Source organism: Lathyrus oleraceus, chromosome 1 (genome assembly GCF_024323335.1).
Source record: "Lathyrus oleraceus cultivar Zhongwan6 chromosome 1, CAAS_Psat_ZW6_1.0, whole genome shotgun sequence".
Taxonomy (NCBI): domain Eukaryota; kingdom Viridiplantae; phylum Streptophyta; class Magnoliopsida; order Fabales; family Fabaceae; genus Lathyrus; species Lathyrus oleraceus.
The window spans coordinates 18,627,531-18,642,823 of record NC_066579.1 but is presented as its reverse complement, the minus strand read 5'-3'; the positions used below and the strand labels follow the sequence as shown (position 1 = coordinate 18,642,823).

Here is a 15,293-nt window from a genome sequence, read left to right as displayed (position 1 = left end):
CTGTATATATTCTTTATAAACACACAATAGTTGTTGCTTGTTAGTTTGTGAAATATTCTTTGTATTAATTTTGTGTTAATCTGCTTTCTTAGACAAACTTGTAAATCTTAAAGTTGTTTGAGTGGTTTCCTTGAGTGACTAGGTTTTAGTCAGATAGATTCAGAAAGACAAACTTCAAATCTCATATTACCTCAATTATTCATTGCTAATGCGATACTTAATGTGACAACTTCGAAGAAATTCTATTGACATGATAGAAAAATTAATTAGCAGATAGCTATAAACTAGAATAATTCTACTAGAATGATTCATGTCAATTTGTTGCAGAAAAATAATGAATACCGCAGAAAATATTTACTGCAGAAACAGACAAAGTATGAAACTAAATCTCGAACTACTTTTCCAGAACCAGCTGCATTTCTTCTTCTTCTTACGTAAACGTAACGGAAGTCTCTCGTGTCCATTTGCTTATCCCCAGATGAACTCATACTGAAACATTCTCAAGTCATGAACAAAATAAATGGATTAGATTATGTTGACGCATGGAAATAAAAGTTACATAAATGAATAAAAAAATATAGAACTAGTTACATGGTTATCATTCATTCTAAATCTTGCAATCCATCAAAATATAGAATCTAGTATATAAGATCATTGATTCTGCAGTAATATAAGTACTCTAAGTTGATCAATTTAAAAGACCTCATACTTTCAAAGGAATATATTGAACAATTATTAGCAATTAAAATAAAAAATTAATAGAGGATTTCAAACTTCGAGGCTGATATAGGTTTCCCCTAAAAACTGCCCTAACCCCAATTTGCAGCATACTCAAACATTCAATGTCAGTCTTTTTCTCTTAACTTCCCAATCAGAAGCTAGATCTTAATAATCCATCAAAGCCGACACTAAAAAAACAGCATCAATGTTAACGGAAAGATCGTGAAACTACAATATAAGATATTATCAAATACAATTTACAAGATATCAAGATCTAAAAATCCCCTTTAAACAAACAAAAAACACCTCCGATCCCTACTTCAAAAACATCTTCAATCTGATATGAAAGATCATCACACTACATTATAGCATTCAATTCATCTACTTAGAAACCATGATTTACAATATTCCCTACTTCAACAAGCAAAAAATTGTCTACGTTAGGATGTTGAATAAACTTTAATGTTATATTTAATGAGTTTTATTAATAAGTTAATGGAAAGATTAAGAGTCTGATGTAGTTGGAAGGTCAAGAGATAGTGGTCAATTAATAGTATTTACTAATTATTATGTTTTCTAGAATAGCTGAAGTTTCTGAGTCTGTATAAAGACCAAGGATGTACTCTAATGAAATACAGAAGTTACAAAAGAACTCGCTTTCTTCTGTCAAATTGGCATCAGAGCTAATGGCAAAAATGTTGAATCAAATACCGTTGCCACAGCTAACGAAGTTAAATTGCAAAAACTGGAGTATCCAAATGAAAGCTCTTCTCGGATCTCTAGACGCGTGGGAGGTGACTAAAGATGGGTTTGAAGAACCAATAGATATTGTGGGATATACGACAGCTCAAAAGAAGGCGTTGAAAGAGACGCGATCGAAGGATAAAACGACACTATACATGCTGTTTAGGGTTGTTGATGAATCAGGCTTCGAAAAGATTGCTGGTTCGACTACGTCGAAAGAAGCATGGGACACGCTAGAGAAAGTGTTCAAAGGAGCAGATCGAGTAAAGCAAGTTCGACTCCAAACTCTTCGTGGCGAATTGGAGAGGATGCAGATGAAGGAGTCAGAAAATGTATCTGACTACATCACACGTGTACAAAAGGTGGTGAACCAACTCACCAGAAATGGCGAAACAGTAACTAATGCACGAGTTGTTGAAAAGATTTTGAGATCTTTAACAGATAAATTTGAGAATATTGTGTGTGCAATAGAAGAGTCAAAGGATCTTTCGACGCTCTCAGTCGAAGAGCTCGCTGGTTCCCTCGAAGCACACGAACAACGTAAGATGAAAAAGAAGGAAGAAGGAGTAGAGGACGCAAATCAAACCAAGGAGCAAATCAAAGACGAAAAGGTACTTTTTTCTCAAAATTTTCGAGGAAGAGGACGTGGTCGTGGAGGACGTGACAATGGTCGAAGTGGTAGAGGCAGCAACTTTGAGAGAGGACAGCCGAGCCAACAAAATTGGCGTGGCAGAGGACGTGGTCAAAGAGGTGGTAGGTCGAACCATTCCAACTTTGAATGCTACAAGTGTGGCAAGTATGGTCATTATGCGAAGGATTGCAACTCATTCAAATGCTATAACTGTGATAAAGTGGGACATCTTGCAAAAGATTGTCGAATCGAAAAGAAGGTAGAAGAAACAAGCAATCTAACTTTGGAAGCTGAAGCAAATGAAGGTTTTCTCTTGATGGCTCAAAATGAGATAAACTCAAATGACAATGTTTGGTATCTTGACTCAGGAGCAAGTAACCATATGTGTGGTCACAAACACTTGTTTAAAGAAATGAGAAAGATTGAAGATGGAAATGTGTCTTTCGGAGATGCATCGAAAGTGAAGGTCGAAGGCAAGGGAACGATCCGTTACTTGCAGAAGAATGAGTTGATTGGATCAATTCAAGATGTTTATTATGTACCAAATCTTAAGACCAACATCTTGAGTTTGGGACAACTTACAGAAAAAGGCTATTCGATACTTATGAAAGAATGGATACTGCATTTGAAGGACAAGCTGGGACATCTGATTGCTCGTGTCGAAATGGAGAGAAATCGAATGTACAAACTGAATCTGATAAACGTTCGAGAAAAATATTTACAAGTAAATGTCGAAGACAAAGCGTCACTATGGCATCTACGCTTTGGTCATCTACATCATGTTGGTTTAAAAAGGTTGGCGAAAAAGAACATGGTACATGGACTACCAGATAAGGATTTTATGAAGGAAAGTTCTGTGAAGAATGTGTGCTTAGCAAACAAACAAGAACTTCATTTCAAAAGAAGGCAGAATATCAAGCTAAGCATATCCTTGAATTGATTCACACCGACATATGTGGGCCAATCACGCCAGAATCTTTCAGTAGCAAAAGATACTTTATTTCCTTTATCGACGATTACTCACGGAAGACATGGGTTTATTTCTTGAAAGAAAAGTCTGAAGCATTCGAGGTGTTCAAAAGGTTCAAAATAATGGTGGAGAAGGAAACCGACAGACACATTAAAGCAGTTTGATCTGATAGAGGTGGTGAGTATACTTCGACAGCCTTTATGAAGTATTGTGAAGAGCAGGGTATAAGGAGATTTCTAACTGCAGCATACTCACCTCAACAAAATGGGATGGCTGAAAGGAAGAATCGAACAGTCCTTGACATGGTTCGTTCAATGCTTAAAAGCAAGAAATGCCAAAGGAATTTTGGGCAGAAGCTGTACAATGTGCCATTTATGTTCAGAATCGATGTCCACATTCGAAGTTAGAAGATCAAACACCACAAGAAGCGTGGAGCGGACAGAAGCCAACAATTTCTCATCTCAAAGTATTTGGTAGTGTGGCTTATGCACACGTACCAGATCAACGAAGAACATAACTTGAAGACAAAAGTCAGAAATACATACTCATTGGGTATGATGAGAAAATAAAAGGGTACAAGCTATTTGATCCCATAAGAAAGAAGGTGATAGTGAGTAGAGACGTTCGAATAAACGAAGCAAGTAAGTGGGACTGGAACAGTTCGACAGAAGCTATCGTCGAAGTTGAAGAATCATCTGTCGTTGTACCACCAAACATTTCAACAAAACTTGAAGACTCTGACAATGAAGATGAACCTCCACAACCCAGAATGCGAAGTTTGCAAGATCTGTATGATTCGACAAGTGAAGTGCACCTTGTATGTCTCTTGGCAGATGCTGAAAACATCAGTTTTGAAGAAGCAGTACGAGGCAAGAAGTGGAAAAGTGCCATGGACGAAGAGATGAGGGCGATTAACCACAACAACACTTAGGAGCTAGTTGAATTGCCAAAAGGTAGTCAACCCATTGGTGTAAAGTGGTGTAAAGCGAGACTTGTTGCGAAGGGATACAAACAGAAAGTAGGAGTTGATTATGACGAAGTATTTGCACCTGTTGCAAGAATGGAGACAATTCGATTACTCATATCTCAAGCTGCTCAATTCAAATGGCCAGTATTTCAAATGGATGTCAAAACAGCTTTTCTGAATGGTGTACTCGAAGAAGAAGTCTATGTTGAACAACCACTTGGGTACATGAAAGCTGGAGAAGAGAAGAAGGTACTGAAATTGAAGACAGCGCTATATGGGCTGAAGCAAGCACTGCGGGCATGGAACACACGTATAGACACATATTTCAAGGAGAACGGGTTCGAGCAATGTCTGTACGAACATGCCCTCTATGTGAAGAAAAATGGAAGGAATGTATTACTTGTTGCTCTCTATGTCGATGATCTTATTTTTCTGGGCAGTACTGATCAGATGATAGAAGAATTCAAAAGCACAATGACACGTGAATTCGAGATGACAGACTTAGGCCTGATGAGATTCTTTCTTGGTCTGGAGGTTCGACAAGAAGAAACAAGAATCTTCATCTCACAAGAAAAATATGCAAAAGAAATCTTGAAAAGATATAAGATGGAAAGCTGTAATCCGGCTTCGACGCCAATGGAACCAAGAACAAAGTTGTCGAAATTTGATGGAGGAGAACGTGTCGAAGCAGGCAAATATCGAATTTTGGTAGAAAGTCTTCGCTATCTCACATGTACAAGACCAAATATCTCATTAAGTGTAGGCATTGTAAGTCGATTCATGGAGCAGCCAGTTTACACACATTGGAAAGCATTGAAGCGAATTCTGAGGTACATCCAAGGAACAGTGTCACTTGGGATGTTCTACTCGAATTCAGACAAATACAAGTTGGTTGGTTACTTTGACAGTGATTGGTGCGGAGACATAGACGATCGAAAAAGCACTTCTAGATATGTGTTCTTCATGGGAAATACTGCATTCACTTGGCTTTCTAAAAAGCATCCAATAGTAACACTTTCAACATGTGAAGCAGAATATGTAGCAGCATCCTGGTGCGTTTGTCATGCAATATGGCTCAGAAGATTGATGAGTAAAATGGAGCTAAAATAGAAAGGTGCAACAATAATACAAGTTGACAACAGGTCAGCAATTGAGTTAACAAAGAATCCAGTAAACCATAAAAGGCGCAAACACATTGATGTTCGCTTCCACTTCATTCGAGAACACGTGAAGGAAGGAAATGTCGAATTGAAGCATGTAGCAAGTAAGGACCAAGCAACAAACATTTTCACAAAACCACTATCAAAAGAAATCTTCGACAGAGGCAAGAAATTGATAGGCATGATGAATAGAAGAAACATTTAAGTTTACAAAGGAATTTTGTTGAATAAATTTTAATGTTATAGTTAATGGGTTTTATTAATAAGTTAATGGAGAGATTAAGAGTCTGTTGTAGTTAGAAGGTCAAGAGATAGTGGCCAATTAATAGTATTTATTAATTATTATGTTTCCTAGAATAGCTGAAGTTTCTGAGTCTGTATAAAGACCAAGGATGTACTCTAATGAAATACAGAAGTTACAAAAAAACTCGCTTTCTTCGATCATAGGATAGGTACCTTATTGGTCACGCTAGATGTATTTCTTTATGAGTTTTAGTTTTCTCATGGTTTTAATGGAAGCATAATAATTGCAACAATTATCATTAAATATAAGGTTAGATACTAATTTCAAATCCAGCCCTGGAATGCATGTGTAAATATCTTGAAAAAGTAATGATTTTAATCTTTGATATCTACCTACTTGGCGTGATTTTGTTAGACTATATATGACTTCATTTATTAAAAACAATGGCTTTTGAATATTATAAACAAAGATTTATAGAGGCGTTGGAAACTGAATTATAGGCATTGTTGGAATATTAATATTTGTTTTGAATTAATATTTGTTTTTAGTCAGTCAATAAAACTCCTATTCAAAAGGAGTATCTAGGTTAAGACCTATTATTTAGCATAGTGTGCTGAAAAATAGGAAGTTCAGTTTATGTAAGGCTATTTATGCAGCCCGCTTTTCTATTTTTAATATCAAGCAAAGTTTACAATTTCAATTACTTGTATTCTTACCTTGTTCAACATTTGGTATCAGAGCCTCGTCAAGAGGCCTGATCAGAGAAAGAGAAGTTGAGGAAAATCCGTGAGAATGACAGAAAATACCAGTAGCAGCAGATTTGTGCAACCAGCAATTCCCAAATTTGATGGTTTCTATGAGCATTGGGCGAAGCTGATGGAGAACTTCCTCCGATCGAAAGAAATATGGAACTTGGTCGAGGATGGAGTGGTTGATGGTCCACAAAACCGGGAGCCAACTGATGAGGAGACAAAAACAATTGTAGAGCAGCAGTTGAAGGACAGAAAGGTGAAGAATTATCTTTATCAAGCCATTGATAGAGAAATCATGGAGACAATACTAAATGATGACACCTCAAAGCAGATATGGGACTCAATGAAGCAAAAGTTCAAAGGGTCAACTAGAGTGAAGAGAGCTCCGCTTCAAACTTTGAGGACTGAGTTCGAAATACTGAAAATGAAAGAGGGAGAATCTGTCAATGCATACTTTGGACGAGCTCTCTCCATAGCAAAACGGATGAAAGCCTGCGGAGAGATTGTGAAAGAAGCCCACATTACTGCAAAAATTCTGAGGTCTCTTGTGTCAAAATTCAACTATGTTGTGTGCTCCATTGAGGAGTCTAACAATATGGAAACTCTAACCATTGATGAACTCCAAAGCAGTCTTCTTATCCATGAGCAAAGAATGAAGGGATCAAATGAGGAGGAGCAGGCACTGAAGATGACACACGAGGAGCGTTATGAAAGAGGCAGAGGCAGAGGCATGATGAGAGGCCGAGGAAGAGGTAGAGACCGACAGTTTACGAATAGGGCTGCGGTGGAATGCTACAGGTGTCATAATTTGGGACACTATCAGTATGAATGCCCAACCTGGGAGAAAAAAATGAACTATACCGAGTTTAATGAAGAGGAAGAGATGTTGCTGATGGCACAAGTAGATTCTCATCAAAACAAGAAAGAAGGAGTATGGTTTCTTGATTCCGGATGCTCAAATCATATGTCCAGAAACAAGGAATGGTTCATGCAGCTAGATGAAAGCTTCAGGAACTCAGTCAAGCTTGGAAATAACTCAAAGCTAGAAGTAATGGGAAAGGGAAACATCATACTAGAGATCGGCGAAAGTAATCACATTGTAAGTGACGTATTTTTTATTCCTGAACTACGCAATAACTTACTGAGTATTGGGCAGCTCCAAGATCGAGACATCACAATTGTAATTAAGCATGGAGTTTGCAAGCTGTATCATCCGAGCAGGGGATGCATAATGGAAAGCTTGATGACCACCAACAGAATGTTTCTTGTGACAACAAACATTCTTATATCGGTGCCTACATGTTTCAATGCAAACGTTGATGATCTCGGTGAAATATGGCATAAAAGGTTTGGTCACTTGAGCTATAAGAATCTTGCGCGGCTGCATAACAAGAACTTGGTTCGAGGAATTCCAAAATTAAATGCTTCATCAAAAATTTGTACAAGCTACATGGTGGGAAAACAACATCGAGAAACTATCCCTAAGAAAAGCATCTGGAGGGCCAAACAACAACTGCAGCTTATTCACTCAGATATATGTGGTCCAATTTCTCCTGAATCACATGGAAACAAAAGGTACATACTGACATTCATTGATGATTTCAGTCGTAAACTTTGGGTTTACTTTTTAAATGAGAAAAGTGAAGCCTTTACTACTTTCAAAGAATTTAAAACTATGGCAGAGAAGGAGACTAGTTTGGCACTGTGTTGTTTAAGAACAGATAGAGGAGGAGAATTCAACTCAAATGAATTTTCAAACTTCTGTAAAGCTCAAGGAATCAAGCGACAATTGACAACAGCTTATACGCCGCAACAAAACGGAGTCGCAGAGCGCAAGAATCGTACAATTATGAATATGGTACGCTGCATATTAGAAGAGAAGAAGTTGCCCAGAACGTTTTGGCCGGAAGCCGCAAAATGGGCCTGTCATGTGCTCAACAGAAGTCCCACATCTGCTGTAAAAAACAAAACGCCAGAAGAGTGTTGGAGTGGTTTCAAGCCTAGTGTCGAACACTTTAAAGTGTTCGGATGCGTAGGAAATGTTCACGTACCAGATGCTAGAAGAATCAAACTTGATGCTAGAAGCCAAAAGCAGGTTTTCATTGGATATAGCGAGAAGTCAAAAGGGTATAAAATGATAAACCCTTTAACAATGAAGGTAACAATCAGTCGGGATGTAATCTTTGAAGAAAATGGCTGCTGGAATTGGGGGAGGACAGATGCCGAATCGAAAAGTGAAGTACTTGATTGGGGTGAAGCTGATGAGGAAACACTTGAGGAATTAGATGAGCATGAAAATGAAAATACCACAAGTGAAGCAGAAGAAGACAACTTAGAAGCGACTGATTCTTCTTCAAATGAATCGGTAACTCCACCAAATTTAGAGAAAAGAGTAAGAAGAGTTCCAACCTATCTTCAGGACTATACAAGCGGAGGAGAATTGTCCGAAGATGAGGTACAAAATTTTCTTATGTTTATGTCTACTGATGATCCAATTTATTATGAAGAAGCAGTGAAGAAGAAAAATTGGAGAGATGCCATGGACAAGGAAATAGCAGCAATAAGAAAGAACCAAACCTGGGAGTTAGTTCAAGCTCCTTCAGAAGCAAAAATAATAGGTGTAAAGTGGGTCTACAAAACAAAACTTGATGAAAACGGTGAAGTTAGCAAGTGCAAAGCTCGCTTGGTGGCCAAGGGTTACGCACAGGAGAAAGGTGTAGACTACGACGAAGTTTTTGCCCCAGTTGCAAGATGGGATACCATCCGAATGGTGATAGCTCTAGCAGCAAGAAATGGTTGGAAACTCTATCAATTGGATGTCAAAAGTGCATTTTTGCACGGAGAGCTGCACGAGAATGTATATGTTTCACAACCGCAGGGATACGAAGTAAAAGGAGAGGAGAGCAAAGTCTACAAGCTGAAAAGGGCACTTTACGGGTTGAAGCAGGCTCCAAGAGCATGGTTCAGCAGGATCGAAAGTTACTTTGTCAATGAAGGTTTCGAAGGGAGCTGCTATGAACACACTCTTTTCATAAAAAAGGAGGAAGATAAAATATTGATTGTAAGTCTTTATGTTGATGATCTTATTTTTACTAGTAATGATCTGATCATGATGCAAAGTTTCAAAACTTCTATGAAAAGAGAATTTGAGATGACTGATTTAGGCGAAATGAAGTATTTTCTGGGAGTTGAAGTGCGTCAAAATGCGAGAGGAATACACATAAGCCAAAAGAAGTATGCGGGAGAAGTTCTCGAGAGATTCAGCATGGGAAGCTGTAATGGAGTAAAGAATCCAATAGTCCCTGGAAGTATTAAGTTGTCAAAAAGGGAGGAAGGGAAGCAAGTTGATGGAACTCTTTTCAAGCAGATGGTGGGGTGTTTGATGTATATGACAACAACTAGGCCCGACTTAATGTATTTTGTGTGTCTTATTAGTCGATTCATGTCCAATCCAAAGGAAGTACACATGCTTGCAGCTAAAAGAATTTTAAGGTACATCAAGTCAACAATTGATCTCGGCATCTTCTATGGAAAAGGATGCAAAGACGAGTTAGTAGCTTACACAGACAGCGATTATGCCGGTGATATAGATGACAGGAAGAGTACATCAGGCTATGTATTCATGTTAAGCGGTGGAGCTGTTGCATGGGCATCCAAGAAGCAGCTAGTAGTTACTCTTTCTACGACTGAGGCCGAATACGTAGCTGCTGCGTCCTGTGCTTGCCAATGTATTTGGATGCAACACATCCTAAAACAAGTTAAAGACACTCAATCTGACTGTGTTACAATGTTTTGCGATAATTCTTCTACCATTAAGCTTGCCAAGAATCCCGTCTTTCATGGAAGAAGTAAACACATCGATATGAGGTTTCATTTTCTGAGAAATCTAACTAAGAATGGAGCTGTGGATATAAAGTTTTGTGGAACAAATGATCAACTTGCGGATATCATGACCAAGCCATTGAAGTTGGACCAATTTGAGAAATTTCGAAAGCACCTGGGAGTACAGGCAGCAGAAGATTAAACTAAAATGTTGTATGTATGTTTAGCTTAGGGGAGGAATTGTTGGAATATTAATATTTGTTTTGAATTAATATTTGTTTTTAGTCAGTCAATAAAACTCCTATTCAAAAGGAGTATCTAGGTTAAGACCTATTCTTTAGTATAGTGTGCTGAAAAATAGGAAGTTCAGTTTATGTAAGGCTATTTATGCAGCCCGCTTTTCTGTTTTTAATATCAAGCAAAGTTTAAGATTTCAATTACTTGTATTTTTACCTTGTTCAACAGGCATTTCAACAACTTTTATCATCTAGGCGATGGTAATAATTGAAACTAGCATTTTATTATCTCTTGTGCCCGTACATCACATTTTTTCTATGGACCCTAGCAGGAACATGAAATGTAGTTTTAATGTAAGGAATGTTTGAATTAGGCATTTTACCAAAAATGTATTTTTGATAGCTAATCTCATATTACCTCAATTATCCATCGCCAGTGCAATACTTAATGCGACAACTTCGAAGATACGACGAGTTCATAGCTATTTCTGGCGTAAATTTGTTACTGGAGCACCTTCTCTAGGTAACCAAAGAACTTTGAATAATGAATGGAGACTGCCTCAGGCCAGATCAAATATATCGTGATGAAGCTCATAATGTGACTAAAGCTACGTAGTCGCAGCAAAGTGGAATGAACTTCCCATGCATAATTATCTGGGATTAAGATATGACCATCGTGGATAATATTACGCACCAGCACGAAGTAGAGTGGTGAACATTCCGCCTCTACTACACCTCCTCATCACTTAGAGCCGAAACACAATTGCTTTCAGCGGAAATCTTTTTGTAAGAGTCCTCTTCCATATAGCTGTTGAGCATTACGTTAATAAATAAAGATGTTCGGGCACAAATATGGTCGAAGAAGAAGAATGTTGAGCAAACTAAAATTGTGAGCCGCCCGATGATCACAATAGTTTCCATGGATGCTGGAGGCCCTACGAGATAACTCAGAGGCAACATCCTCTAAACATCAATTCCTAAGCCGGCAAAACTAAGCTACTAGATCTCCATAGCTATGGGACAACAAAGATTAGTACGGACGGGGAACAGACACCCTGGACCTAGGTAGCGCCACTACAAGAAAATCGCATATTAGCTGCAAAATGTTAGCAACGGCCCTGACATCGACGCTAATAGCGTCGATTAGATATCTCTAAAAGCGGACGCTTGTAGGTTAAATCATTTTTAGTTGATGTATGTTTTGATTTTTTGTGCTACGGACTAAATCTAATTTGCAATTGATATGGCGTGCTGAAATTCGGTTGATTTTGGGTGAGGGGGTGAGTTTTTTCTCTAAATACAAAATTTGCATGGTTCATGAGTTGGAGATCAACTAAAAAATTGTAAGAAATTCGACTTTGATTTAATTTAATTGAACTGTTGTTTATTAATTGGAACTAAGTCTAGAAAGTATTTGGCTCTTATGAGGATATACTTAATAGTAGGGTTTAGATTTTGGAGGAAATCAGGGAAAATTGCACTGTGGGTTTTGGTAAGTTATTAATGGATGATTTTTAAAACATTGAACTTTTTGAGATAGAATAAGGTGAATAGTAATTTGTGTTGTTTCTACATGCAGGGTTAATGACATGCAAACACTATGAAATGCTATGGAAAAATCATTTTGGAAAAGTAACTAGTAATGTTTATCCATTTCTAGTACATCATCCTGAACTTTTTTTTTCTTTTGAAAGTTTCAGAATTAGACAATTTTCATTTGCTAAATCTTCGAGAGAAATATGATTCAGGTTCATGTTGCCATAGCAGTGCTATTAAAAAATTAATTAAAATTTTATTTTTTTAGTTTGAGTTAAACTTGATACTATCATTTGATGCTAGTTGTTGGAAACTTTATTCCATGATGCCACGACCTATACTAATTATGTATTTTTCTAAATTGTGATGTCCAGGGACTTGTGCGATTGTGTTATATATTTATTGTTGATGCCTATCATTGCTCCTTGTGTGATTGTGTGACCTGATATTAAAATCTAAGATGGGAGAAACGTTTAAAATTGTCGCAGTAAAAATTGTTGATGTCTTGATTGCTTTGTGTTTCAGAAACTTTCACTATACAACACACAAGTTGTATAGTTTATACTTATATTACAATGTGTATTAGAGCAGTAAGAACGTGGTGAATCGAACAAATGCTACGGCATCATCGAATCAAAAGTTGCTTTTATAGCTGAACAATAGAATAAACATGACTGCCATTTTTATTAAGTCGATGTTGACCGGTATATTATGGACCTTGTGATTATTGTTAATTCTAACAGGTTTTCAACATTTACTTATTCAGGTCAGCTTGTTTTGATGATTATTCATGTAACTCTTTGGATTCTTTTCTACCACTTATTGAAGATTACACATGGCACGTGTTCTCTCATTTTATTTGTTGTACTTTTCACATATTGTAGGCAAAACAGTGCTGCCAAAGTCAGCAAATGAAGTGAAATTGATTAGTTCTAGCAAAGTCAGTGTAAAGCACCATTTTGTGATACTGCGGGGAAGTTATAATCATGCATGTTGTACAATCATTACTAGCAAAATTTAATGCTGGTAAGTTCCATAGTTTCTATTCGGAATACATAGGTTGGTGATATATTGCATGGGGAGTTATAAACTTACAATCATGCATAGCTTTTATCAGGGTCGGTCCAATTCATTTTTGCTATTGTGGGAGACACTTTTGGTGAGGAGCAAAAGAGAATAAGGAAATAAGGATTGTATTATTGAATTAAATTAAAATTTAATTACAAAATGTCTATTTATATACACCTAAGTGATTTAATTCCTAAGTAAAATAACAAACTAAGTAACAAACTCTAAACCTTAATTAACTTTGGGCTTAGGCCACACAACTCAACTCTGATTATATCTAATATCTCAACATACCCCCCTATAATCCAAGTTGTCGATCTGAATTATTCCTAATTTATTTCTCAACGTTAGGAACCTGTCGATCTTCAATTCCTTGGTGAAAATGTCGGACAATTATGCTTCACTTGAGCAATGCCTTACTTCAAGTTCACATTGATTTACCTTCTCCCTTAAGAAGTGAAATCTAGCTTCTATGTGCTTACTTCTTCCATGCAAAACTCGATTCTTCGCAAGATTTATGGTTGACTTGTTGTCGATTTGCAGTACCAGAGGTTTCTTCACTTCGACCTCGATCTCTTCCAGCACATATCTGGTCCAAATTGCTGACATGCAACATAAGATACTGCTATATATTCAGCCTCACACGATGATAATGTCACCACAGGTTGCTTTCTCGAGCACCATCAGATTGAGACACCAAATATTTGAAAGAAATATCCAATAGTACTTCTTCGATCTTCCTTATCTCCACACCAATCAACATATGAATAATAAGTAACCATAACTTCTTTTGTTTAAGAGTCTCGTAGAAATAAAATTCCATAGTTTGTCGATTCTTTTAAGTATCTCAGGATTCTTCTTGCAGCTATCATGTGTGACACCCTTGGTTCACTCATATCTGCTCACTAATTCGATTGAGAAGCATATATAAGGTCAACTGTTGATAGATCCGACAATTTATTTGAACAAAGTTGCATCGACTTTGTCTTCCTCTCTATGCTTCTCCAACTTCAAATTTAGTTCGATAGGAGAAGATGCAGTAGTCGAATCATCCATCCTTAATCTCTTGGCTATCTCCTTGATATACTTTCTTTGATGTAACACCATACCTTGCTTCAACATTTGAAATCCCATGCCTAGGAAGTATGACAATTTTCTCAGATCTGACATTTCAAATTCCTTCTTCACCAGCTCTTTGAACTTTGACAAATTCTTCAAGTTATTTCCAATTTACTAGAAAGTCATCGACATATAAGCAGATGATTGGTATATCTTGTGCCACAACCTGAACATAGACACCATACTTATATTTTCATTTGACGAATCCCAATTCTACCAAGTATGAGTCGATCTTCTTGTTCAATGCTCTAGGTGCCTGTTTGAAACCATATAGCGCTTTGTGCAACTTGTATAAGTTCCTTGCTTCCTCCTGAATCACAAATCCATTAGGTTGTGTGACATACACCTCTTCATATAAAGGTCCATCCAAAAATTCCAATTTCACATCTAAGTGAAATATCGACCAACCTTTCTTACATGCCAAGGCTATTACTAGTCGAACAGTTTCCAATCTTTCAAAAGGTGCAAAGACTTCAGAGTAGTCGAGTCCTGCTCGCTGAAGAAATCCTCGAGGTACCAATCTCTCCTTATGTCTTGTTATCGATCTATCAACATTGTGCTTCAACTTGAACACCCACTTAACTTTGATAACTTTTGTATGTGATGACAATTCGTCCAACTCCCGTGTGTTATTTCTTTCGATTGCTTATAACTCTTCGACCATAGCAGACTTCCACTTCATATTCTTTAAAGCCTTGCTATAATTGATTGGTTCAACACCTGCAAGTAAAGCAAAATTAACTAGTTATTTATTTGTTGTAACTTCATCATCACCAACCACTTCATAGTCTTGATGTCTTGCTGGACGAGCTCTAGTTCTTTGAGATCTCTGACTTGTGCTTGCCATAACCTCTCCGACTTCGACTGTGTTGGGTACATCAGCTACAACTTCGACTTCAACTGGAATATCAATAATATTTTTAACTTCAACATTATTACTTACTTCATCGAAATCATAGCTCATTAACGGCTTGTAAATTGCATTACTAGAATTCCAATCCCAAGCAGAATTTTCATCAATCACAATATCTTGACTAATCTTAATCTTCTGATTAATTGTATTGAACAACTTGTGTGCTTCAGTCTTATGATATCCTACCAGAATCATAGGTTCACTCTTGTCATAAGGAACATGCTTGTAACACATAGAGCCAAACACCTTCAGATGACCCACTGATGGTCGTTTGCCACTCCACACTTCTTCAGGAACCTTGTTCTTTAGCTTCTTGGTAGGGCACTTGTTTAGTATATAAACAACAGTCGAAACAACTTCACCCCATAAGGACTTTGGAAAATTCTTCTACTTCAACATGCATCTCTTCAT

General features: G+C 37.3%; 1 protein-coding gene across 1 annotated transcript; it reads left to right on the top strand.

Annotated features, from left to right (window-relative positions):
* The first annotated feature begins 4,257 nt into the window (after positions 1-4,257).
* On the top strand, positions 4,258-5,142 carry LOC127087739 (uncharacterized mitochondrial protein AtMg00810-like). Its single transcript, XM_051028674.1, has one exon. It carries the CDS (start codon positions 4,258-4,260, stop codon positions 5,140-5,142), a length of 885 nt encoding a protein of 294 aa, XP_050884631.1.
* The last annotated feature ends 10,151 nt before the right edge of the window (positions 5,143-15,293 follow it).

Bases quoted from the DNA above. Each gene is read 5' to 3' on its own strand.
- LOC127087739 (XM_051028674.1), top strand. From the start codon at position 4,258: ATGAAAGCTGGAGAAGAGAAGAAGGTACTGAAATTGAAGACAGCGCTA.